Source organism: Acipenser ruthenus, chromosome 10, assembly GCF_902713425.1.
Source record: "Acipenser ruthenus chromosome 10, fAciRut3.2 maternal haplotype, whole genome shotgun sequence".
NCBI classification, from domain to species: Eukaryota; Metazoa; Chordata; class Actinopteri; order Acipenseriformes; family Acipenseridae; genus Acipenser; species Acipenser ruthenus.
The window spans coordinates 5,215,442-5,240,684 of NC_081198.1; the positions used below are offsets into that span (position 1 = coordinate 5,215,442).

Here is a 25,243-nt window from a genome sequence, read left to right on the forward strand (position 1 = left end):
GTAACCAGCGTGTCCAGTGTTAAATGTTTGTGCTTTGAGCACTGTAGCACAGTTGTTGCCATACTGCTCGTGTCTTTGGTCTCATTCTGCAATGACCCTCCTGCAACTGGAGCGGTATGTACCTGTGGTGGTTTTCTGCAAACTTATACAATTAAAGGTACTTATTAGTAACCAAAAATTGCATTACCTTTCCTGCACTTTTTTTTTTTTTTAATAAACTTCATAATACAAAATGTGGCTTGCACCCAATTTCTGGAGATTCCACATAATTTCTGTAGTTATGATGTGTAATTGATCAGTTTTCAACATCAAGTAGGCCTTACTTAATGAGAAATGACTTAAATAATTAGAAAACATGCTTGTTTTGTTCTTTAATGTGCAAATTTGTCATGCCAAACTTTTAGTAAACATCTGAGTAAACTGAACATTTCATTCTGAAACGACAGCAATGACCTTAACCACAGCAAGTACTAAATAGTGGTTTCTTGGTTAAAAATAATAAAACATTACAGGTACAACATAATTGCATACACATGAAGATTAACTAATGAGGCAACTGCAGCATCAAAATCTGTAAATTATTTTATGAACTTCCTTCAGAAGTGGTAAACAGCCTCCTGTGGTATAGTAGATTATTACATGTCTTTAGCCACTGCTAATATTTTGCTTGTGAATTTTCTGTTTTCACTCTTAAACCAAAACTTAAAAATTAACTTGAAGCACGCTCATTGTATATGGCACAATCGATACTGGGTATATGGTCATGAACATACTAGTCAAATTTGTTTAAAATGTACATGTTACACAAACACAAAAAGGCTCACCCGTGACTACTTTTCTAGTACCAATGCATTTTTCCACAATCACATTGTTAGGTTATTAAAAAGGCCAACAGAAAGAAAAACAAAATCTTCAAAGTTCAGTTTCTTCATTAGGAGTCTTTTGTGTGCGAAATCTTTTTCCACAGCAACGTTTTCAAGTTGTTCAGTATTAAGGAGTGTTCCATTTCCATCTGGTCTGCGGTTCCCTTGAGGGCGATGCAGGAGTACAGCTGCTTCTCCAGCTCCTCTCTGATCTCGGGAGGGGCCCCCCGCAGAAGGTAGTCTTTCAGGGACTGACACGCCTTGGCCAGGTTAGGCTGGATCACTTCTGTGGTGCACTTCTTTTTAGTTTGGTCACAGGTGGTCCTGCAATCCATACCATAGACACAGTCTTCATCAGTCTCACAGTGACGGTCTCTGATGAGGTCTTTGAAAGTAACTTCGGGAACGATTTTCCTCATGTCCACCATTTTAAGGTCGTGCTTGGCATTGTAGCCAAAATTGTTGGCACTGGTGTCACACATCAGGAAGTTCCCAAAAGTCCCGTGGAAGATGTCTTCCACGAATTCCAGCAGCCCAATGGAGATCTTGGCCTTTCTAGGCCAGGATGGTGTGAACCACTGGTCCATACTCCGCCTCACTCCAGAGGGAACAAACAATTCCATGATCCAAGGAATGCTGATCCCATATAAAGAGGTATATTGTACTTTTTCCATGACATAAAGGTCCCCGCAGAATCCCAGCAGTTTGGGAGTGTGCTCTTTATCCTGAAGTATTATCATCAGCAGAAACTCATTTAGCTGCAGGAGTGCCCATGTGGATTTCGCTTCCGGTAAAGAGATATGGCCATCCTTATTCCCGTCTGCCACGGAGATGATTAAACCAACCAGATCCAGCAGGTTTGCCTGATCACCAACCTTTGCCTAAAATAAATAAATAAATCAAAACACACAAAATGATTTACTTAGCATTCAGCTTAATTCCTTACATTTTTTTTCCTTCCTGGAAATATTTTCTATTTACCACACTGGCAGTCCACTCAGGATTCACACAGACAAACATTTTCACTAGGATTTGTAATGTGTCTGGATTTATGGTTTTATTTACAGTGCCTTGCATAAGTATTCACCCCCCTTGGAGTTTTCCACATTTTGTAGTGTTACAACCTGGAATTAAAATGGATTTAATTAGGATTTTTTGTCACTGATCTACACAAAATAGTCCATAATGTTGAAGTGGGGAAAAAAATCTACATATTTTTCAAAATTATTTACAAATAAAAAACTGAAAAGTCTTGATTGCATAAGTATTCACCCCCTTTGCTGTGACACCCCTAAATAAGCTCTGGTGCAACCAATTGCCTTCAGAAGTCACATAATTAGTTGAATGGAGTCCACCTGTGTGCAATTAAAGTGTCACATGATCTCAGATTAAATACACCTGTTTCTGGAAGGCCCCAGAGTTTGTTAGAGAGCATATCTAAACAAACAGCATCATGAAGACCAAGGAGTTATCAAAACAATTCTGGGATAAAGTTCTGGAGAAGCACCAATCAGGGTTGGGTTATAAAAAAAAAATATCCCAAACTTTGAACATCCCCTGGAGCAACGTTAAATCCATTATTAAAAAATGGAAAGAATATGGCACAACCGCAACTCTGCCTAGAGAAGGCCGTCCGCCAAAACTCAGTGACCAGGTAAGGAGGGCATTAGTCAGAGAAGCAACCAAGAGACCAATGGTAACTCTGAAGGAGTTGGAGAGATCCACAGCTGAGATGGGAGAAACCGTCCATGGGACAACTATAACCCGGACGCTCCACAAAGCTGGGATTTATGGAAGAGTGGCGAGAAGAAAGTCATATCAAATCCCGTTTGGATTTTGCCAAAAGGCATATAGGAGACACAGCAAACATGTGGAAAAAGGTTCTCTGGTCTGATGAAGACCAAAATTGAACTTTTTGGCCTCAGCGCAAAGCGCTATGTGTGGTGCAAAGCCAACATTGCTCATCACCCTGAGAACACCATCCCCACTGTGAAGCATGGTGGTGGCAGCATCATGTTATGGGGATGCTTTTCATCGGCAGGGATTGGGAAACTGGTGAGGATAGAGGGCAAGATGGATAGAGCCAAATACAGGGAAATTCTAGAGGAAAACCTGTTTCAGTCTGCAAGAGACCCGGGACTGGGGCGGAGGTTCACCTTCCAGCAGGACAATGACCCTAAACACACAGCCAAAGCTACACTGAAGTGGTTTAAAAACAAGAACCTGAATGTCTTAGAATGGCCCAGTCAAAGCCCAGACCTCAATCCGATTGAGAATCTGTGGCAAGACCTGAAAATTGCTGTTCACCAACAGTCCCTATCCAACTTGACAGAGCTTGAGCAATTTTGCCAAGAAGAATGGGCAAAAATTGCAGGATCCAGATGTGCAAAGCTGGTAGAGACTTACCCACAAAGACTCACAGCTGTAATTGCTGCCAAAGGTGCTTCTACCAAGTATTGACTCAGGGGGGTGAATACTTATGCAACCAACAAATGTCTTTTTTTTTGTTTATTTAACTTTTGTGTCACAATAAAAAATATTTTGCACCTTCAAAGTGTTAAGTATGTTGTGTAAATCAAATGGTAAAAATCCCAATTAAATCAATTTTAATTCCAGGTTTTAACACTACAAAATGTGGAAAAGTCCAGGGGGGGTGAATACTTATGCAAGGCACTGTAAATGTTCGTTTATTTATTTACAAATGTTAGAAGGTATAAAAGCAGGATACAAATTCAACAATCTAAAAAAACAAAAACAGCACCTTGTTCATTAGTTAACCCTGCAGTATTCCACAATTACAATCAGTTTTACTTCAATACATTTGTGTTACTACTTTCTCTGACAGCTTAGTCTCCTGCCATATAGGGACACAAGCTTTTAATTCAGATCTGTTATACACAGATCAAGATGGAAAAAATTCAAATATCCACATACTATTTATCTTAGAATAATCTAAAGCTACACAGACTTAAAAACATATACGCTTTGCTCTTTGTACCTATGTAATCAAATATCTGGCAAAAGAAAGCAGCACATATGAGAGTGGATGTCAAGCATTGATACAACACCACCATTTAATATCTGTAAGTAATTGTACCTGCCCCAGCATGGACGTGTTAAACACGTTTCTTAAGGTTCCTTCTTACCTTCAAATGACTGAACACCATTTCTTTAAATTTTTCTACGGAGGTCCCTTTGGTTGGCTTGTCAAATAACACTGCTCCCTTTCTTGGCTCCGTATCTGCTCCCAAATCGAAATGAACCGCTTCCTCCATCTGGCATTTTATCACTGCCTCTAAATCTCCCCAACTTCCCATGTAGACCTAGAATAAGTAATGTGCAGCATAAATAACAAAGACCCAGATACTATTAAAAAAGTACTCGGATTCATGTGACAGATACAGCATGCAAATTACCAGTGACACTAACAAATGAGACACTGAGGAAACCTTAATCACTATGTTTATACAGCATAAGCATGCTGGTAGGTGCACTGCAGTCTAATGCAGGACGAGATTAAGACATCAATTGAAAAGACCAATCTACCTGGTTATTGGATCTAGTTGACAGGCACTTCCCCAGATAGAGGGTTTCCTTGTCACATAGGCTGCTGCAGGCTGACCCATCGATCACCCCCTTTCTGTATTTATCACACTGAGACAGAACCAGCATGGGTTACACACATTAACAGTGGGCAAGGGAACTTCAAGCACATCTACATCAGTGATATCAGTTGGTTATACTTCTTTTCAGGAAAGGTAGAAAATTAAGGACACACTTACTGAAACAATATTAACAACGATACAGTAAACGCTTGATTATGTGAACTTCAAAATGTCATATTGCGTGCAGTGCTCATGCTGGCCATGGACAGTCCTGTGCACTTGTGTATTTAAAGATACAGTGATTACATTGCAAGCATCACTAGAGGGTTACTTGATGAACAATTGTACAATGAGGTTTTGCAGTCTTCATATTAATTTTCAGTTGGTCTTCACTTTTTCAGGCTAATGGTCAGTTTGTCCTTTATTTTCAAGCTTGCCTCCAGAAGGTGGCACTATTTAACAGAATATCCTCTGTAGGCTGGAGAAAAAGTCTGTAGAAATTCTCCTGAACAAATACAATATACAACATATCACTACAGCTTATGTTATTGTTTCATCAGTTTAACAGTCTGTTCAATTCATGTTGATTAAATAATTAATATGCCAACATGTGGAATGTATCATACATATTTTATATATATATATATATATATATATATATATATATATATATATATATATATATATATATATATAGTACTGTGCAAAAGTTTTAGGCAGGTGTGAAAAAATGCTGTAAAGTAAGAATGCTTTCAAAAATAGACATGTTAATAGATTATATTTATCAATTAACTAAATGCAAAGTGAGTGAACAGAAGAAAAATCTAAATCAAATCCATATTTGGTGTGACCACCCTTTGCCTTCAAAACAGCATCAATTCTTCTAGGTACACTTGCACAAAGTCAGGGATTTTTTCTAGGCATATAGTCAGGTGTATGATTAAACAATTATACCATACAGGTGCTAATGATCATCAATTCAATATGTAGGTTGAAACACAATCATTAACTGAAACAGAAACAGCTGTGTAGGAGGAATAAAACTGGGTGAGGAACAGCCAAACTCAGCTAACAAGGTGAGGTTGCTGAAGACAGTTTACTGTCAAAAGTCATACACCATGGCAAGACTGAGCACAGCAACAAGACACAAGGTAGTTATACTGCATCAGCAAGGTCTCTCCCAGGCAGAAATTTCAAGGCAGACAGAGGTTTCCAGATGTGCTGTCCAAGCTCTTTTGAAGAAGCACAAAGAAACAGGCAACGTTGAGGACCGTAGACGCAGTGGTCGGCCAAGGAAACTTACTGCAGCAGATGAAAGACACATCATGCTTACTTCCCTTCGCAATCGGAAGATGTCCAGCAGTGCCATCAGCTCAGAACTGGCAGAAAACAGTGGGACCCTGGTACACCCATCTACTGTCCAGAGAAGTCTGGTCAGAAGTGGACTTCATGGAAGACTTGCGGCCAAAAAGCCATACCTCCGACGTGGAAACAAGGCCAAGCGACTCAACTATGCACGAAAACACAGGAACTGGGGTGCAGAAAAATGGCAGCAGGTGCTCTGATGATGAGTTAAAATTTTAAATATTTGGCTGTAGCAGAAGGCAGTTTGTTCGCCGAAGGGCTGGAGAGCGGTACACAAATGAGTGTCTGCAGGCAACAGTGAAGCATGGTGGAGGTTCCTTGCAAGTTTGGGGCTGCATTTCTGCAAATGGAGTTGGGGATTTGGTCAGAATTAATGGTCTCCTCAATGCTGAGAAGTACAGGCAGATACTTATCCATCATGCAATACCATCAGGGTATTGCATTAAGAACTATCTTCAGCGTAAAGAAGAACAAGGAGCCCTGGAAGTGATGGTATGGCCCCCACAGAGCCCTGATCTCAACATCATCGAGTCTGTCTGGGATTACATGAAGAGAGAGAAGCAACTGAGGCTGCCTAAATCCACAGAAGAACTGTGGTTAGTTTGGGCCAACCTACCTGCCGAGTTCCTTCAAAAACTGTGTGCAAGCGTACCAAGAAGAATTGATGCTGTTTTGAAGGCAAAGGGTGGTCACACCAAATATTGATTTGATGTAGATTTTTCTTCTGTTCACTCACTTTGCATTTTGTTAATTGATAAATATAAACTATTAACATGTCTATTTTTGAAAGCATTTTTACTTTACAGCATTTTTTCACACCTGCCTAAAACTTTTGCACAGTACTGTGTGTATATATATATATATATATATATATATATATATATATATACACACACACACACACACAATATATATATGTCACACACAATTCAAATACAGTATAGTAAATTAGTTGTTAGAAACAACATAACTACTCATGCTTTATCAACGTTAACTGGAAGTGCTAAAGTAAAAACTTACTATTGTGTTCTTGCAGTCCTGGCCTCGGCAGAGCTCTGTGTAGGTAGAATACTGGACATACACCACCCAGCTGCCAATGAACACAGCCAGCCAGCTGAAGAAGAAATACTTCATGCGCATATATGACAAACGAGCCTGTTTGTGAAAAGAAAAAGGCAAAGACAAAGACATTGTAGAGTAATTAAACATGGAACTAGCCCACTGTCTTTAAACCTTTGTGACAGAAAGCAAGTACTGTAGGTAGGCTCAGCTGCCTTTAAAATGAGACAGTGAGAAAAGAATAAGCACATAGAACCAGGCGATTGATTTGAGAGGTCTAGCTGGTAACCTGCTGCAGTACTAAGACTTCCTCCTGATGCCTTAAATGTTGTTGGATTGATTTTCTCTCTCATGAAAAAAAAGGGTTAGTATTAACACATTCCTCACTAAGTCTATAAATAGCCAGTTAGATTCGTTAGATAAAATCTATAATCTTCTGACAGTCCCTACATTTGTTTGAACTCTGTTGGAGCCAGGGCATATTATGCCCTCGTCTTTGGAACTTACTGGCTTTCAATCTCATCATGCATTTTAACGGCAACAATAGCAAACCTCCTGAAATCTCATGCCTACACAGGTTCTGACCTTGTGAGCTCGGTTTTGGCTATGAATCAGAGTGAGCGTGAAACAAGATTGAAAGCTTACACTGTGAGAGCTTGTGCGCGTCTGTGTGACCCTGTCAAGAGAGGCCCAAACCCCCTTCAATTCTGTAACCACACAGTTTCCAACAGGATCAGTCATCTCCAGAAGTTACTTAAAACTCTACAAAGAAGCAGAATAAGCTGTTCCAACTCCCATACTGACATCCAGCTCCACCTCCAAAACATCCAGCTCGTGAACATGACAGGGGTGGAGCAAATCAGATTTGCTATTGTTCACAATACCTCAGGAAAAAGCTTTGACTACAACAGGAAAGTTTAGAAAAATCTAAAAATGTTAAAACTAGCAAAAGATTGTGTGTTACTGTAGCACATTTGTAACACGAACTGGATTTTTCTTTCACAAAAAATGATGAAAATACCACCCACTGGCCATCTTCTTTTGCGATAATACTGATGGGCTTCATAGCAGCATGTTACTGTACTAACGCTGTGAGTAACTAAGAAGTTTGGTACAGATGTACTCAGCTTACAGTTTGAATTTTAGTGGTCCAGAAGATCCTTTTAAGACCTGCCTTTTTAAAATATATTTTAAAGCACAGCCTTGCACTGGTGCTAAAGCTCCATCCGGCTGTTACAGTAAAAGTATGTTATTATATTAGCAGTTAAAATTCAACAGTGCTACATCTTCCAGCAGTCGCAAGGGAAATAACACCAGGCAATGAGAGCCAGGCGAATGAACTGATGCCAGTATTTATTTCTTACTTTGACTTGACTTTCATATTGGGTTTATACTCCAGAGGGTTTGCACTGTTGAAGAGTCAGAGAGATATGCAGCCTGTGGTTCTTCTACACATCTCTCTCTCCTCTTCTGCAGAGAAAGGAATAAATCATCTTTTTCTATGTCAATATGGTGGTGTGCAAAGAGGTCCTGTACTGGGAGCTGATTAAGCGAATGTTTTCAGAGGAGTTTAGCCGAGACTCCCGAGGTCAAAAGTGGGGTTTCATTTAATAAAGCTGGACCAGCGGCAGTAATACCAAAAGCCTTTAATACACAATGCTGTGATTTCACAGCAAGAGGCATGTGGAGATCCAAAAGCAAAACAATCATAACTACACTTGTAATCAAAGTGTAAAGCAGTTGGTTCGGATAATTCCTTCCTGAACTGTGCTTTGCAATTTGAAATATTGTCCTTTTAATTTAGATAATATATAAATAGTATCCCATGGGTTTCCAGCCATCATTTTAAAGTGCTACCTACAAAGGTTAAACTGGGAACACATGCCATATGTAACACATACTTTTATGTAAATGGAGTGTTGTTCTCCCTTTTAATGTTATGAAAATAGCATATGCACGTCAGATATATTCACAATGGGCACAACAGATCAGACTGGCTTTGATAGAGGACTAATAGTAGACGCTCAAGAGGCATGTGCTTCTGTATCTAACAACAAATACTGAATCAATCTATAGGAATTCCCTAAATGAATTAGAGATGATAATCAATGAGGACTGTCCCCCTGTCAGTCCAGAACAATTCAAAGGTTCTCCTTGCAGACATCGTCATATTGAATCAGTGCCACGCTTGCTGCCATGGTGACATTGTTACACAGTAGAGTCTGTGTTTCAAAGTTTGCTTTGGCCAACCCCTGTGTATTTCCAGCCCTTTTGTAGGTTCATACTGCAAGAGCCACATTTAGTCTAATCTTGGAAGGGCTTGTATGTGGCGGAGGACCAGGAAAAGGGAAAATGCTTTCTATTTTATGAGGTATACATCAGCAACATATTTTTAAGGACCCCTGAGGCTATAACAGATCATCCCATGTAGCCATTATACTGCAATTTAATTATTGTTTTATTACAGTACTTCTTTAAAATGGCCTTAACCCTTTGCAGTCCATTTATTAAGTGCGCGTCAGGTCCAATTTATTTTCACACGCGCAGTTAATTTTAGACGCGCTGTTTAAAAGTATTTTTTTTCCACAGTCAAATGGGTTTAAAAGGCCCTGCATATCAACAAAGCACTCACTAGGCATCTCCAGCCCCACCCCACCCCACCCTTTCGTTTGCTATTGCTTTCACATATGCTAAGAAATAAATAATAATAATAATAATAATAATAATAATAATAATAATAATAATAGTCGTACATACCGATCAATCATCTCCTGATCACTCGTTTTATCACCAAACTCCTCAATAATGCAATCCAAGTCATTATTTTTATTACTATAACATCTCAAAAAAGCTCTGCAAATGTCCGTGATAGTCTCTGTGCGCTGATTCAGTAACAGCCAGCTTGTTTCCTTATGACCACCCCTATGTAATGCCACGGGCATGTATGACTATTCATGAGATACGCCTTTTTTATTTATTTATCTTTTTTTATCGGCTTGTCTCGGCTCCTGTCGCTCCCACTCGGCCATTGAATGGTTTTCTCAGCTTTTTCCGGAGAAAAAACGTCTAGAAACCCGTTTTTTGTGTTTTTTTGATGATGTCGGACAGGGTCCGACAATGGACCAGATAGGAATAATTGCAATGTCGGACCAGGTCCGACAATGGACCGCATTGATCAATGTACCTTTTTATCAGCAAAATACTGTCCCAACTACCATTTGCAAACACTACATTTTATTTTAAACTGGACATAAAACAACCAATGACACCATAATGTGCAATAACAGACCACTCAATGTTTATGATTTCTGTTACACAACAGATGTTTATGCTATGTTATCACAGGGTTGTGTATGATATAATAAATGAATGAGTCAGTTAGAATCATAAACAAGCAGGATCCTACTATTCACTATTTGTAGATACTGATATACACTATGATACCATAAAGCATATACTGAACAGAAATGCAGGACTATTCATTGTAAATATTTTTTTGGGCTGCCTTGAAGAGCCAGCATTAACAATAGATGAATATCTGCTGTCCTGAAAACAAATTAAGGAAAATGATTGATTTCATGCTATATATTTCAGCTTTAGTAAGGTGGCATTAATAAGAAATATGAAAATGTTCCTGCAGACATATGTCCTCATTGAGGGTCTGGTTACATTTTGTTGTAATACCCGTCTGTAATGAACTTCAAGCGCTATGAAATTATAACTGCGTGTCAGACATTACAGTAAGTAATTATCGATTTCATTAATCATTTCTATGTACCTTTCTACATTTTTTATATGTGATCCCCAGCCTCAAGACATGGCACTACATATTCAAAAGGGAACAGAATATATATATATATATACAGTATATATATGTAAACATGCATACAGAACCTACTTTACAGTGCAGTATAGGACAGAGACCATTTGCAACCATACCATTTGCATACCATTGCTATGTTAGCCTGGCAAGTTTCAGGACCAAGAGCCTGCTTCTGACCCAAGAGCCTGCTACTGAACCAAGAGTCTGCTTCTGAACCAAGAGCCTGCTTCTGACCCAAGAGCCTGCTCCTGAACAAAGAGCCTGCTCCTGAACAAAGAGCCTGCTCCCGGAACCTTTGGAATTGTCTATTTCCATGACTACAGGACCAACGTGTCCTTCTGCATAAAAAATCCCCCATTTCAGACCCTGCACAATTGCACAATTAAAACTATAATCTGTGCACACCCTGGAATGGTAGAATTGGCTTTGCAGATATATATATATATAACACTGTGTTGTTGTTGCCCATTTTGGGGTCAAGAAGTTAAATGACTGACTGCCTGTACATGTAATATCTACAGTATATAGCATCTCTGCATGATTTGTGAATCGCAAGTTCTTTTTAACCATGTTTTACCTTTCCAGATGGATGGATACTACCTGTGAATCATACTTGTTTTCTTCCAATCAAAAGACAGCTTTGCTTACTGCTTGGTCAGTCTGTACAGTACTACAGTCCATGCAAAAGAAATGTATGAGAAGCTTTCTGATAGTACATATCTAAAATAAAAGCTGTTGCAGGCGATCAAAAGAAAGCTGCATTTAATACCTCAAGAGATTGCAAGCTGGCCTGGGCCACAAATCCTTCTAAAACCTAATCCCATGCATTCCATGCTGCTCTAATCCACAGTAAATTAATATAGATACACCAAACAACAACAATATGCTGAAGTTATGTTCTGTACTGGTAACATTTCAGTGTTTTACATTATGTGATACTCTTTGAAATCGACACTAAAAAAAATCCAATTTAATTACGACCATAAAACAACCTGTTCTTGTGAAAGCCTGTAAAACAGGCTTTCACAGGCTTTAACCTGTGAAAACCTAGTTAAATCACTAACTGACAGACATACCTAAAATTCCCTGCCTCGTTGGATAATGAATACACAGAGGATGTTCTTGTAAGCAGCTGTACAGCAGGTTAAGCAAGGTTGCATGCGCTTGTTTTTAAGACAAGAAGAGATTGTTGTGGAAGGTTTCAGGCTGAGGCCAGAAGCAATAACCATACATGCCACAAAGGTCATCTTATTAATTTGAAACCTTTACTGCATTCAATATACTTTGTATGTACCAAGCAACTGTATAACAGTTATACCGTATGCAACAAAGAGTAGTACAGATAAGGGAAAAATACAAAAAAAAAAATGTTTTGTTGATTGGAAAGAAAAACAAGAAACAAAACACACTGCTTGAAGATGTAGTAATCCTTGGCTTTATTCAAGGTACACTACCTATAAAACATTTTGAGGTCAGCACAGAAGTGTTGAATGTGTCCAATTAATCAAATAATTAGATCAATTAATTCATTGAGAGCTTGGGTGGAACAAAAGCCAGAAGACTGTAGCCCTCCAGGAACCGAGTTTGACACCCCTGTGATAAGTTGACCTCCTTAATGTATAAATGATGGGCTTGTCCTCAAGCTATTTCTGGTAGTTACAGGGCAGGGTGATGCTGGCTTACAATATCACAAGGCCAATTGGTGACACAAACATGACCCCCTTTGCAGATATGATCTGATCAGGCAGTAAGCCAAACAGAAACAAAGATGTACTACTGTATTCATAAAAACAACGTCTGCTGTATAGAACAAAATACTGAAATTTGAGATCAGTGTGCTAGAGTATCAGGTGAAGCCGATATAGTAAAGGGTGCGAGTGTTAAAAAAAAAACAAGGAAGACAGAAAAAAAACATCCTTCATACAATAAAAGGGTGTAGGGTGAGGGATTTCAGTGGCTTGTAGACCGAATTAATGCCAAAGAAATCAGTCATGTGAGAGCCAATCCAATCAGTCATGTGAGGTGTTTGCTGTACATACCACAGACTTTCACAATGTTCCCATGCACCTATTTTTTTCACGAATCTAAACCGACAACATGACATTCCAATGTAACATCAATACGGAGTGCTTAACACAGAGTTTGGATGACAAACGTGGCTCAGCCATACACTCAGTTGCTATGGTGAATCCATAGTTAAATGGAGGAATCTAAATATCTATTTATATCTCTGACTCTCAATATACATGAAAATTGACATTGTTTCTGATGTATTAAAGCAGCTACCTTTTCAAAACTTTCAGTTTCTACATCATATCAAAACCAGGTTCAACAAACCTCTTTTAAGCTGCACAACACAGGTCATAGGGCTACTGGAATTCATACATTGAACAATAAGTATATGTACACATTAATCAAGGATTTCTCCAGCATGGTCTCCTGGTGGCTTAACAATAATTGAATCATCATCATCATCATCATCCTCAGGCTGTGGCTCAATTATAGCATTAACATCCCAACAGATTCACAGGATTGCAATGCTTTTAAATTGCATGCTAATGTGTTAGAAATTCAGCCTATAGCACTGTATTTTTTAGGAAGCATAACGTTTAACTTACAGAGGATGAATATCTTGTGAGCTGCTTGCCAAAATTTGATCAAGCAGTATTACCACAAGCACCTAAATGTATTTCTGTGAAGGCGATTTGTGTCATAGTGGACATAGAGGCTTGGTAACCACTGATTTGATTTTAAATGTTATCGAAACTATACATGGCATTTGGAATGTTGTACAAAGTTTACCATTAATATTTTAATATTCCAGATGGAACAAACTGTTAGGGTTAGGATTACAGAAGATGTCTTAATCTTATACTACTGAGACTTTTCGTCTAAATTAAGGTACAAGACTAAGCACAATTGTTTCAGTGTTTATCATATTCTTTTCAGCCTCAAGCATGAACACTTTCCTTTTTGTACTTCAAAAGGCAAATTAACATTTTTGACTGCTCTGCTAAAAAATAAAGGCAATCGTTGATTAGAATTATTTCTGTGATCACATTTGAACAATCCCTTTAAAACATTGTTATTGTATAACATTATATACTATTGTTCTGAGACAAAAAGCAATACATCCTTCCTTTTCAATAGATTTTATAAATAAATATATTTATATTTAACTAATAACTTTAAACACATTGGAAGATCTGTATACATTTTAAATGATGAAACACCTGAACAGTAGCAGTAGCAGAGATTTAATATTAGGAACATGAATCAAAATTTCCTGGTGGTCTCTGTTATTTCTTATTCCAAGAATAATTCACTCCGGGAACTGATTGTTGACGTGACTGAACAGGAGGCAGCACTAAGAGCAGCGTGTAAAAGTGCCTGCAAAACAATATCCTCAATCAAAGCAATCCGAATTTGGAAAAACCAACAGCTCGATAAGACACTTAATCGCTCTGGCCACAGCGGGAGTATCATCTTCATCTGATACCCACAGAACGCATTAAGTTTAACTTCTACTCAGAAGCGGTGCATTATGTTGAACTTCTAACATTCACAACAGCAAGAGCAGTAATATTAGCTGTTCAACATCGAAAAGTCAATAAAACACATTGTGTTTTGAATTGGCGTGGTTCAACCTTTAAGAGTGAATGAAGACACAAATCTGCTGTGTGAGCATTCTCTTCATATAAAAAAAAAAAATACTTATGATATATTGAATACAATCGGCCTATAAAAACCAACAGGTTTATAGAGGATAGCCCTCAGAGTATAAATGTTATAGAAATATACATTTCCAATGGGACTATTTTCTCCATGCTGGCGGGGGGGAATCGAAGTGACGGCTACAGTTCAAATGATAATACCCCTGCACTCTGTACTTCCATCTGGCATTGGGACAGAGCTGAAATCGCTGTGAAATCAGTCATGTCCGTTTCCATCAGCAGAATACCCAGGTCAAACTGGTTTCAATTGGTACACCAGTAAAGAAATGTAGGCCTATATATGGAAATTATACAAAAAAGTGGAAATAGTACTTTGTGTAATCCCCAGTATTGGACTGTGGACTGCAAATGCAGCAGCTGCAATTTCAAAAAGATTAGACTGAGCTTTAGAGACTGGTTCCATGGTGCCGATGGAAAAGTGCCAGAACTCCTGACCTACAAAAGATCTGTGAAAATGTTCAGCTTCCATTTCCTTAGCAGTACTGGTTAACAACTGAATATAAGGCTATTCTTGCAGAGTTCTAGTTTGAAACAGTAGTTTTTCTAACAAACCAAGTTTTCACCTTGGCACAGTACTGAACGTGTGAATCTTGTCATATCTGATCTAAGAAACAATTTACAACACATAAAAAACAAGAGGAACACGCAGGCTGCTATCGTACGGATGAGAATCACGTGGGCTATCAGCTATGAACCTCTTGTGCTAGGCCTGTATTAGGAAACGGAATGAAGAGTTTCTACAAACATTTTAGTGGTAGAAGCTTGTCTGACTGTTAGCATACAAACTGAATGAATTCTGCTGATACAGTAAATAACTTTAGTCGGACTACAAAAATGCAGAAGATTTGCTAGATTTGCTGTCGTGATCAATTTTACCTTTAGGTATTACTAATGGCACCTTTATATTACTATTATTACTTAGATGTATTAATTTATTTTGTACAGCTCTCAGTTAATTATGATGTTAATTATGATCAAACACTCACCTAATGAAACCTCTGCTGCTTTTCCATTTACAGAGCATGTCTCTCCAAAGGTTTTGAATTGGGAAGTACTTTAGGTGGTAATGGACTAAAGAGATTAGGACAACTCCCATAGACAGTAATTAAAAAGTAATAAATGATGATATGCTACTTAAAAACGACAGTTCAATATCGCGATAGATTCATTACTGTTTGTTTTAAAACTGGCAAATTATCTAGCAAAAGACGACATTACAGATTATACGAGAAGAATGCAGAATCATAAACAGCGCTAATTCACTTGGCATTGTTTTTCCTCCCCCATACAAAGAACTACTTAAAAGGCTCGCTTTTCATCAAGGACTCGCATCAATTTCTGAGAGATGACAACAAGCAGCTGGATAGCCCTGGAGCCACCATTTATCAATCACAACCTTTCTGTCCTGGAAAACCATTAATCAATTCAATGCTGGCAGATGAGCCAGCTTCAAATTCCCAATGCCTTGGAAAGCAGCAATGCTGTTACCTAACAAGTGGATTGCACTGCAGGGCTTTATTGTGTTTGAAAATGCAGCATTTAGTCCACTGTATCCACCGCTGCCACTGTATCAAATGAGAACTATCCCCGCAAACCGCTCAATTCATATCCTCCCCAGAGATTTGCTAGTGAAGGATCATGCCAAATGCTTAATGCTATTTGACTGGATCTCCCTGATCTACAAAATGATTCATATCTTTGTATACAGCCATGCAACAACAATGACTGAAATGATTAAGATCAGAGGATTGTTTCAGCTATGAACTGTAAATAATTTTTGCAGTAGCCGGTATTCTGTTCTCTTCTCAAGATGTGAATAACCTTTCATTATATATATATATATATATATATATATATATATATATATATATATATATATATATATATATATATATATATATATATATTATATATATATATATATATATATATATAGTGATAAATATGCAAGAGTAAGTAGTAAAGCAACATAGAAAGGTGAGGTTCTATAGTTGCATTACTACAGGGCAATTTATCACAAAGAATATTTTGATACGTCTTTAAATTACCCCACAGAGTAGCTGCCGTAGGGCTCCACTTCTGGGATGGCTAAAGGGGTTAATTAATAGCAGCTGGAAGGGGGCAGGGGAGCATTATATAAGGTGGCGAATAGCGAGGTATGGGACTGAACAGCAACAGGGCAGTCGGTGCAGGAGAGTGTTATTCTTTGTGTGTAGAAACAAGTGTTTAAAAAGTAAGCAACGTGACCAGGAGCGTGGGTTTCGTTTACAATAAAGCATCAGACCAGGAATAAACGGAATACTGCGGAGGATACCAGCGAAACAAACTATGGTCACGGGAAGACAACTACGGTGCAGCAAGGTAGTTTTCTTCAGAACAGAAAATAGGAGGCACTTTTTTACACAGAGAATTGTGAGGGTCTGGAACCAACTCCCCAGTAATGTTGTTGAAGCTGACACCCTGGGATCCTTCAAGAAGCTGCTTGATGAGATTCTGGGATCAATAAGCTACTAACAACCAAACGAGCAAGATGGGCTGAATGGCCTCCTCTCGTTTGTAAACTTTCTTATGTTCTTAAGGTAGTTGAAATAAACTTTTAAAGGAAACTTTTAAAATGAAGGAAGCAAATACCACAACTCTAACATTACATTGAGGCAGACTGCAAGCATTTCAGCACTCTCCTTCCTTTGGAAATGTCATGCTTTTGTAACCCACTGGAGGCTGACTTTATAATGACTTTCCTTTATCAAGTTTGACAGATTTAATGAGCACAGGTTTTTCTTCTAGAGGAGTAGGGAAGGACAGAACAGCACTATCAATCCAGCCCCTCCAAGCAGGTTTCTCTTTTCTGTTAGTTCCATACTCAAGGACTTGAAGAAAAACCCAAACTTTGATCATATCACCTTATACCCACCCTCCAATACATATTTAATATAACCACCTGCAAGCAAAAACAATAGCATGTTCATCAGTGTCATCGATCTTCTACAATTTCTGTACCACATCAAGGTAAAGATAAATGACACTATGCATTAGCTTCAGGGATGCAGAAACACAAACAGAGGTATCATAAAAATTCTTTAAAAAAGGACATACTGTACAGAATGCTACTGTAAAATTGGTTTAAGCTCTAAACTGCTGGGATTTAGATATGAGCTATGTGTAAAAGTCAAGCTGTGAGACTATTTTTCTAGGAAGGTTTTATAATGCATTATTTAACAGCAATAGACAGATTTACCAGATACTTGTGAAGTTATAGACCAGGGGTGGCCAAACTTCCTGACCTTACAGGCCGCATACCAAAATTTCCACACGGTCGAGAACCGCAAGACACGTACTGTGAAACATGAAATGTTTGCGAGCAAGACATTTTAAATACTAGCATTGTTGTGCAGTACAGTAGTCGTTAGGCTATCTCTTGATGTCAGCAAAATACATACAAACAAGGGATAGAACATTGCCTGCACAGATCTACAGTGTATTAAACTTTAAATGTAACACACAGGTGTTTTTCCATTATTTCAGTTTATTCTGTATGCATTATGCACTTTAAATAAAATATATTCAGTTATTATGAAGCAAAATACAATAACTGACCTGATTTCACCAAAAAAACACATTTTTGTAAAGATTCTTTTTGACAAGCTCTTCCCTTCAAGATCTGAATGCTGCTTTAAAAAGATGCAGGGTTTTTTTTTTGCATGACTGCTGCGTGTATTCAATACTGTTGAGCTTTGTGGATGACAAATGCAAGGTATTTATTTTGAAAGGGATTACAGTACCTGTAAATATAATATAAATGTTCTAGTCTAGCTAACACTCCAATTTTATAAAAAGATTCATTCATCTGAATAAGGACGTTTGCCACGAGCGATATTCCATGCCATACAAAACTCGCTTGAGTTGTTAAATCAGCTTCTTTACTGAACGCTGAAAGCAGCATCTGCCTTAAGTCTGAAAATATTTGTGGAACATCTAAAAGTTACATTTCATTAACACTAGAACCACCTTTTACAATACATGTTTTTATTTTGAATATAACCTACAATATTCATATATATATATATATATATATATATATATATATAGTACCAAAAATGTATCTAAACAACAGACACTGCACAAACCATGAGACAAACAAGTACTGTACAAACTACAGTATACATGTAGGATATATTTCTAATTGCTTTTTAGGTTGGCATCTAAATTATCTTCTGGAATATCATTGATGAAAATGCACATTAGCTGAGTTTTCCTTGGATGTTTTGTAAGCCCCTTGCTTTTGCTACATAGGAAAGTAGTGGCTGGCATTTGATGACCCTGGCTAAGCTTTATCCAGCAAGCAGGATAATTAATTCTGCCGGCTGACACACCACAAAGAAAAAATGTATTCTCTGTTAGACTGTATGTTTAGCAAGAATCAGAAAGCAATGCGCCTTCCTCTATGTGCGCAGTAATTAAACTGAAGACAGGGGTGAGAATGCTGTGATGCTTGATGAACTTTGATTGCTTAAAAGCTTTATCAGACTCAGACTACTAAGAAAACATTCAAACCCCTATTAATGCTAATGTACATGACAGCTCGGTTTTACTTCTGAAATAAAAAACTCATAATGAAATCATTTTGCCATGTTTGTTTTAGTTATCAAATGCTCTGGTGCGTTTTTTCCACATTATGTCTTTAGGGATGAGGGTAAGAAACCCGACCACAATAACCTGTATCGACCTTCAGAAGACGTGTGTGACTATAGGAAGGAATCAGGAAACTCAACAAGAATTTTCCATTTGCCAGTGAAGTGTACTTGAAAGGTTTCAAATGGTTAACTGCAAGAATGCTGAAGGATCTAAATGTCATGGGCTGTGTGTATCATGCCTCAGGGTTAGTGTTAACAAGGGACTATTAATTCATACTGTATGTTACTGCATGTTGCTGAATAGAACATACAACAAAGAAATACATATTTTGCTCTTTTTATATTTGCTTTACTGAGACATAAAACAGCTTGGCTATGTCATGTCTAACTTCCTGCTGCAGCACGTTGCAGCTGAAGCCTGGCTATTTGCCTCACAGAGTAGTTCCACTACTACTGCGTCAGATACACAATTGCGTTTAGAAAAGCTTCAGAAAAGACACACAGAAACCGACAATTGGTTTACACTCTAAGCTGTTCTGATTTAGGTCTAAGCTTGTGCAAAGGTCAAGCTGTGACACTGCCTTCTCATCTATAAAGGTTTTTTTAATGCATTATTTATTTCAATTATCATCTTGACAAGTTACTTATTGGTAGGCTATAAAAGTCTTTCATCTTTTCAGGCATGGGTTCAAATCCAGCACATTTCAGAAGTGAAATAAAAGTTTGAGCCGAAAAGTCTACTGTATCTACACAAAGATACAGAACTGTATCTTTTTCACTAACAGTTTGTTTGTTTTACAAGTGCGTATTGTACTGTGCTGATAGCGATTGGTCATCCATTTTATCCTCCTCTCCATCACACACACCTGTTGGGAGGGCAATCGCCCTCTCTATTTCCAAGACCAGTGGTATGTAACTGATTTACTTGATAGGCTGGACAATTGATCTTGAAATCATACACAACAACAAACAATTTTAGCAATTAGTAAGCCATTTGGGTAATAACAATTTTACTAATTGTGGTACTACTCCATTTGAGTAGTATATGTGAATCTGTTAAAATTCATGTTGGATCTTCATTCACAGAATGATACTGTGTAGGTTGTTTGGTGCTGGTACTTAATACATTAAGAGATGCCACTATTACATATAAACTGATACAGGGACTGTTATCTGTCTTTTGCATGTTATTAAAAATATACAAAAATAAAACAGTTTAAAGGGAAAACTTTCAAGAGGAATGCAGCGTGTGCTACAGTATTTTGGGTTTTTGTAATTTGTCTTTGGTTACTTTCTTAAATAAATAACCGAGAGGCAGAGAAAAGACACATGTTCACACTTGGCTACACTCTGTGTAAAGGTATGGTGCTTTACAGAAACTAAAGGGGGTCAACAAACTTCCAGTTCGCATTTGGAGCAATTCAACTGGTCCAGCGCTACATGTACAGTATGTGTTGTAATTACTCAGCTCCCTGCTCAGTAAATCACTAAGCTAATCACAAGAATGAATGGGGGGGATCAGAGAAAGGAAAGTGAACCACAGCTTTACTTTGAATTTATATATAAGGAAACACAGATCAATGGAACAAGTGTACCGACTGCATTTTCAAAACAGAATACATTGTAACAGCACACCAGCAGTCAAAATGTCTAATCTGCACAAAACCAAAAAAATTCAATTTGAAACTAGCTTGCACATCCTGTCGAAAATACAAAGCAATCCCAGAAATAGGCCACCAAAAGAACAGAAATGTTCTCCAGAGATCTGTGTCTTGTGTGAAACAAGATATGAAAAGTAAATGTTCTTTAAGCAAGTCCTTAGAGCAAAGTCCTTGCGTGCAGAAAAAGGAAGCTTTTCTAATAGATTATTTTCACCTAAAAAGGGCAGGTAACAGAACGTCTTCTGCGTGTCAGTTTGTTATAAACAATGAACTAGCTGCACAGCGGGCAGCAAAGGAACAGGTGGTGATTTAAAAATAAGAAAATAAAGCACACTCCAACCTCAGCTGCTGGGAAAATGGCATGCCCTGACCTCTCTTAGTATCATTATATCAGCTTAGAGGCAGATATGAACAGGAGAAGACATCTCTAAATACAGGTCAACTAACAGAAACCCTGCTGGGTCTGTATTTCAGTATACAACTCTCCATTTAACTTCATACTCATTTATGCACCAAATATGCATTGTTGGACAAACAACAGTGTATGGGGCAAAGACAAGCATTAATTAAAGAATTAAAAAATACTGTGACCTAAGTGCGGAGGTCTGTTCTCAGTCCTTCACCTTCAGTATGCTGATGAGCTCAAACAATGAGATAGTATAGGTAGTACCCCTAAATACATTTAAGAGACAAATCAAGGATGGTGATAATCAAGGAAAATGAAATGTTCCAGTTGAAAATGATCATCCCATGATAAATCGGGCTCACCGTGTGTAGGCCTCCAGAAATACGCTGCCTAGTTTTGTCAATGAAGAAAAAAAGATCCACGACCATACTGTGTCTTCACATGGTTAAAAGCGAAATGTTGTAAATCATTGTTGTGAAACATTTCCTGTCAGACTGCTTATGATATGATACCTACTTATGATATGAACACGAGGCAGCATATCTGATAAACAGAGATAAGGTATAGAGTTCTATAACGTTGATGCCCTATTGCCCTGAAAACGTGTTTGTTCATGATGCTACGGAAATGCTACACCAAAACGGCTAATATAAACCATTCTTTTGGCTCTTTTTTATTATTATTTATTTATTTAAAAAAATAAATGCTTGGAACCAAAAAAAGCAGAAAAGCATCTACCAAAAAAATACAGAAACATTTTTGTTGGTGCCTAATATTTTTCTTGCTTCAAAAATGTGTGTATTACAAATCCAATATGGTTACTAAAAATAATGCACACCCCATCTGATATCTGTAGAAAAATACAGGCAGGTTTATTACGTGTAATCACTGTTCTGTAACACAGACCTCTAATCAATCATATTAAACAGGCACAGCAATCTGTTGAAGGGCTGCCAGTGCCACTTTCCAAGGTTTGATGGACAGCCCAGGAATACATGACTGCCACATCAGATTTTCTTTTGACACTGCAGATTTATGACCTGCATATTGAATGGAAGTGCACAATGGGTAAGATTTATGAAAATATTTTGTACTTGTGTGTTGTACCAAACAGGACAGCAAAAATTAGCTTTGAAGCTAAATCGCTCACCATCAGTCCAGGCTTTATCCCTTACATTCTGACAAACCTAACAGTCCAAGGTGAAACTGGGTATACAACTAGTAAATACGCCACTATAAAAACTCTTCAAATCCATTAGTGAGGAAACTTGAAAAGGCAAATACATTGCACTGTCTGTCTAAATAACGTTTATTATTATTGTACACCACAACCAATCAGATCGCTCCATTGCCGTAGTCTGACGTGATAAAAATGTACATTCGAATATTACACAAATTAGGAATCTGAACGACTACATACGATTGTAGTTAGAATCATTATAAATGTACGCAGATTAATATGTACTTAATTGCTAAGTCTAACCCTTTTGCATGTATCAATGCGGAATGCTTAGTGAACTAATTTTGAATATTAGTGAACAACGATATACTTATTACGTGTTTAAACATTTGTTTCATGATAGTAGTGCAAAAACAAGTCATTTATAATTACATTTGTTACCTTTACGTCAATCGTCTTAGCAAAATGCTCATGATCCTACAAGCTCGTCTCGTCCAATTCTACAGCATGTTACTTCAAATGCCTGACTGAATGCATTCCCTTCTGCAGAACCCATTACGTGTCGGAGAATATTTAAAACCTTAATGTTGTATTGGTATTCAGTGCATCGCCCTTTCTGTAATAGTACTATTGTTAGGTCGTTACATTTCTGCTAACTAAAGTAAAGGCCAGCGGAAACGGAAAGACACATTTTCCTGGCAGTTGCTAAAGAATACGCTTATATAGATCAGAAGAGGTTCTACATACACAGTACTATTGTGGTAAAGTCATTAAACCTTAAAAGTTTTAAGACCGTGGTGAAAGGCATTTATTTTGGAAGTAATGTATTCCCTTTCTCGCTTACTGTAAGTATTGCAAACACACAGCATTCAACAAGACACTCATTCAGTGACACACGTCTATAATCGATCATCGTAGAGGAAATTGTAAACCAAATATTGATCTGAGAAAGTGTTTTCCCGCTGGCCTACCTGAATATAGTAAGGCTTTCTTAGCCAGGCCCATGAAAACAGCCCCCTCGCCATGACAAACAGCACATCTCACCACATCAACCTGCGGAAAGCAAAAGGAGACCCCGAATTAGAATCGCACACAACGACCAGTGCACGCATATTTCATTTACAATGGAAACATGGAACCGCAGAAGTCCATTATATCATGTGGTACTTGTGTTACCCAGTCATTCCTGTCCTGTTGGATGGGTCTGGACTATTAAGCCTCCGGTGATACAAATACAGCACCTCCTTTCTCCGTGGCTTTTTCCTTCTCTTTAGCACTGCAGCTGTTGTTACCAGTCCACCGCTGAATACTCGCTCGTCTTCTTCAATTCAACACAGAATAAAGCAGGCGAAGAACAGCATACGCTTTTCGCCGACACAAAATAGGTCAGACTAGTTAAAATCGAAAATACACAGTATAGTGTGTATCTAAAGTGAAAGCTCAAGCGAGTAGAGAAGTTAGGCTTATTTTAAATAACCTCTCAGTTGGTTTTATTTGTAATTATCCTGATTGTCTCTGCATCTGGCACACATGCATACATACAATGATCCTCTCGGTCATGTTCCATTACTAATGTTGTCCAATACAAATTCAAATTCACCACCACATAGTTTTAAAGTGTATGATGTTTGTTTCCCTTCTGTCACCTAGGGCCATAGAGGGAGTAACCTCTAAATCTATGCACATCTGACTTACAGAAACTCCCAACTGAGTTAATGCGCATTGTATTTGTTTTAGAAAGGCAATTTGAGAATATACTGGTGAATATACTGTCAGTTTGCAAGTGATTCCATGTCAAAGACTGGGCAACAGAGAACAGACTATGCAGCAGATTTTCACCCCAATTTCCCATAAGGGAAAATATTGCTATCAATAAAGAATGGTCACATCTCCATTCTACCACATCTACCACCACTGTGTTACCCTCCACAAGCTTGCTCCTACTGAGGCACCAACACCACTATGAAGCAACTGTTGTTCCTTGGAGGGTTTGTATCTGGCTTCTAACTAGGCTCCACCCATAGCTAAACTTGAGTCCAAGAATCCATGTAATATGGCTTCAGGCAGTGCACCCATTACACACATTACAAAAGTACTCTTTGAATCATTTTAAAATGTCCTTAAGCTTCCCTGTATATTTTATTTCAAAGAAAATAAGCTAATGGTAGTATAACAATCCAAGCATGTTATAAGTATGCCATGACTGGTATGTGAACGAACAACTCTGGGACTTGCTGGCATATTCTTTACCCACCACTCCAAACGACCAGGGTTCCCTTAGGAGAGTAGATAGAAGTGCTTTTTAGATAGATATTTCAGCAGCCATCTTCTCAGGGGATCATCCCAATAGCAATCTGCTATAATGCCAGACAAAAACTGTGTTCAAAAAGTCAGTCTACTACACCCACTGCTGGCATGTGAAGTCCAACCCTCATTTTTGTGGAAGTTTTCTAGGGCTATTTATTGGGGTTTAATCCCCAAGATAAAATAACACAGCCATAAGTCATAATAGATCATGTCCAATGGAATCAGTACATAGAGACATAATACATAGCCATTATAATAATACATCCCTTTCCAAATTATCCGCAATTTGCAATGGAATTATTCTGTACAAAGGCATATTAGTGGCACCTTGTTTACAATGGTGCGAGCATTGGTAGAATCATGCCACCCAATAGTTTCACAAAGGTATGAACCAGTATCGTGGTACCCTAACCAGTTTCTCACTGAATCAGGACCAATGTGCAACATTTGTTCCATATCAATTGTGTTTCAGTTGCTGGTTGTTGTGGTCTGTCAATGGTTCCTCAAGGATAATACAATTGGATATCTCACAAAATGAGAAACTATGATTTTTAAAAAAAAAATGCATTTCCGTAGGACAATCTACATATAGTGTAGATAGATAGA

The 25,243-nt window shown here is 38.0% G+C and overlaps 1 protein-coding gene across 3 annotated transcripts; it reads right to left on the reverse strand.

Moving 5' to 3' along the window:
* Positions 1 to 358: 358 nt before the first annotated feature.
* Positions 359 to 24,224, reverse strand: LOC117404728 (divergent protein kinase domain 1A-like). Of its 3 annotated transcripts, XM_034007645.3 has the most exons (6): positions 23,507 to 24,224; positions 23,302 to 23,383; positions 6,854 to 6,988; positions 4,410 to 4,517; positions 4,010 to 4,186; positions 359 to 1,744 (listed from the first exon to the last, which is right to left on the reverse strand). In XM_034007645.3, exons 2-6 carry the CDS (start codon positions 23,353 to 23,355, stop codon positions 932 to 934), a joined length of 1,287 nt encoding a protein of 428 aa, XP_033863536.2. In that variant the 5' UTR covers positions 23,356 to 23,383; positions 23,507 to 24,224; the 3' UTR covers positions 359 to 931. The 3 variants fall into 3 exon arrangements, with proteins under 3 accessions (XP_033863536.2, XP_033863538.2, XP_058887555.1); XM_034007647.3 differs by lacking the exons at positions 23,302 to 23,383; positions 23,507 to 24,224 and adding an exon at positions 22,772 to 22,972; XM_059031572.1 differs by lacking the exons at positions 23,302 to 23,383; positions 23,507 to 24,224 and adding an exon at positions 7,538 to 7,688.
* Positions 24,225 to 25,243: the final 1,019 nt, after the last annotated feature.

What these genes read in the sequence shown, in the direction of transcription:
- LOC117404728 (XM_059031572.1), bottom strand. Translation starts at nt 7,633, where the DNA reads ATGACTGATCCTGTTGGAAACTGTGTGGTTACAGAATTGAAGGGGGTT. An exon ending in AGGACTGCAAGAACACAATA is followed by an intron (nt 4,518 to 6,853) that starts GTAAGTTTTTAC and finishes GTTCTGTCTCAG; the next exon opens with TGTGATAAATACAGAAAGGG. An exon ending in TGGTGTTCAGTCATTTGAAG is followed by an intron (nt 1,745 to 4,009) that starts GTAAGAAGGAAC and finishes TATTTATTTTAG; the next exon opens with GCAAAGGTTGGTGATCAGGC.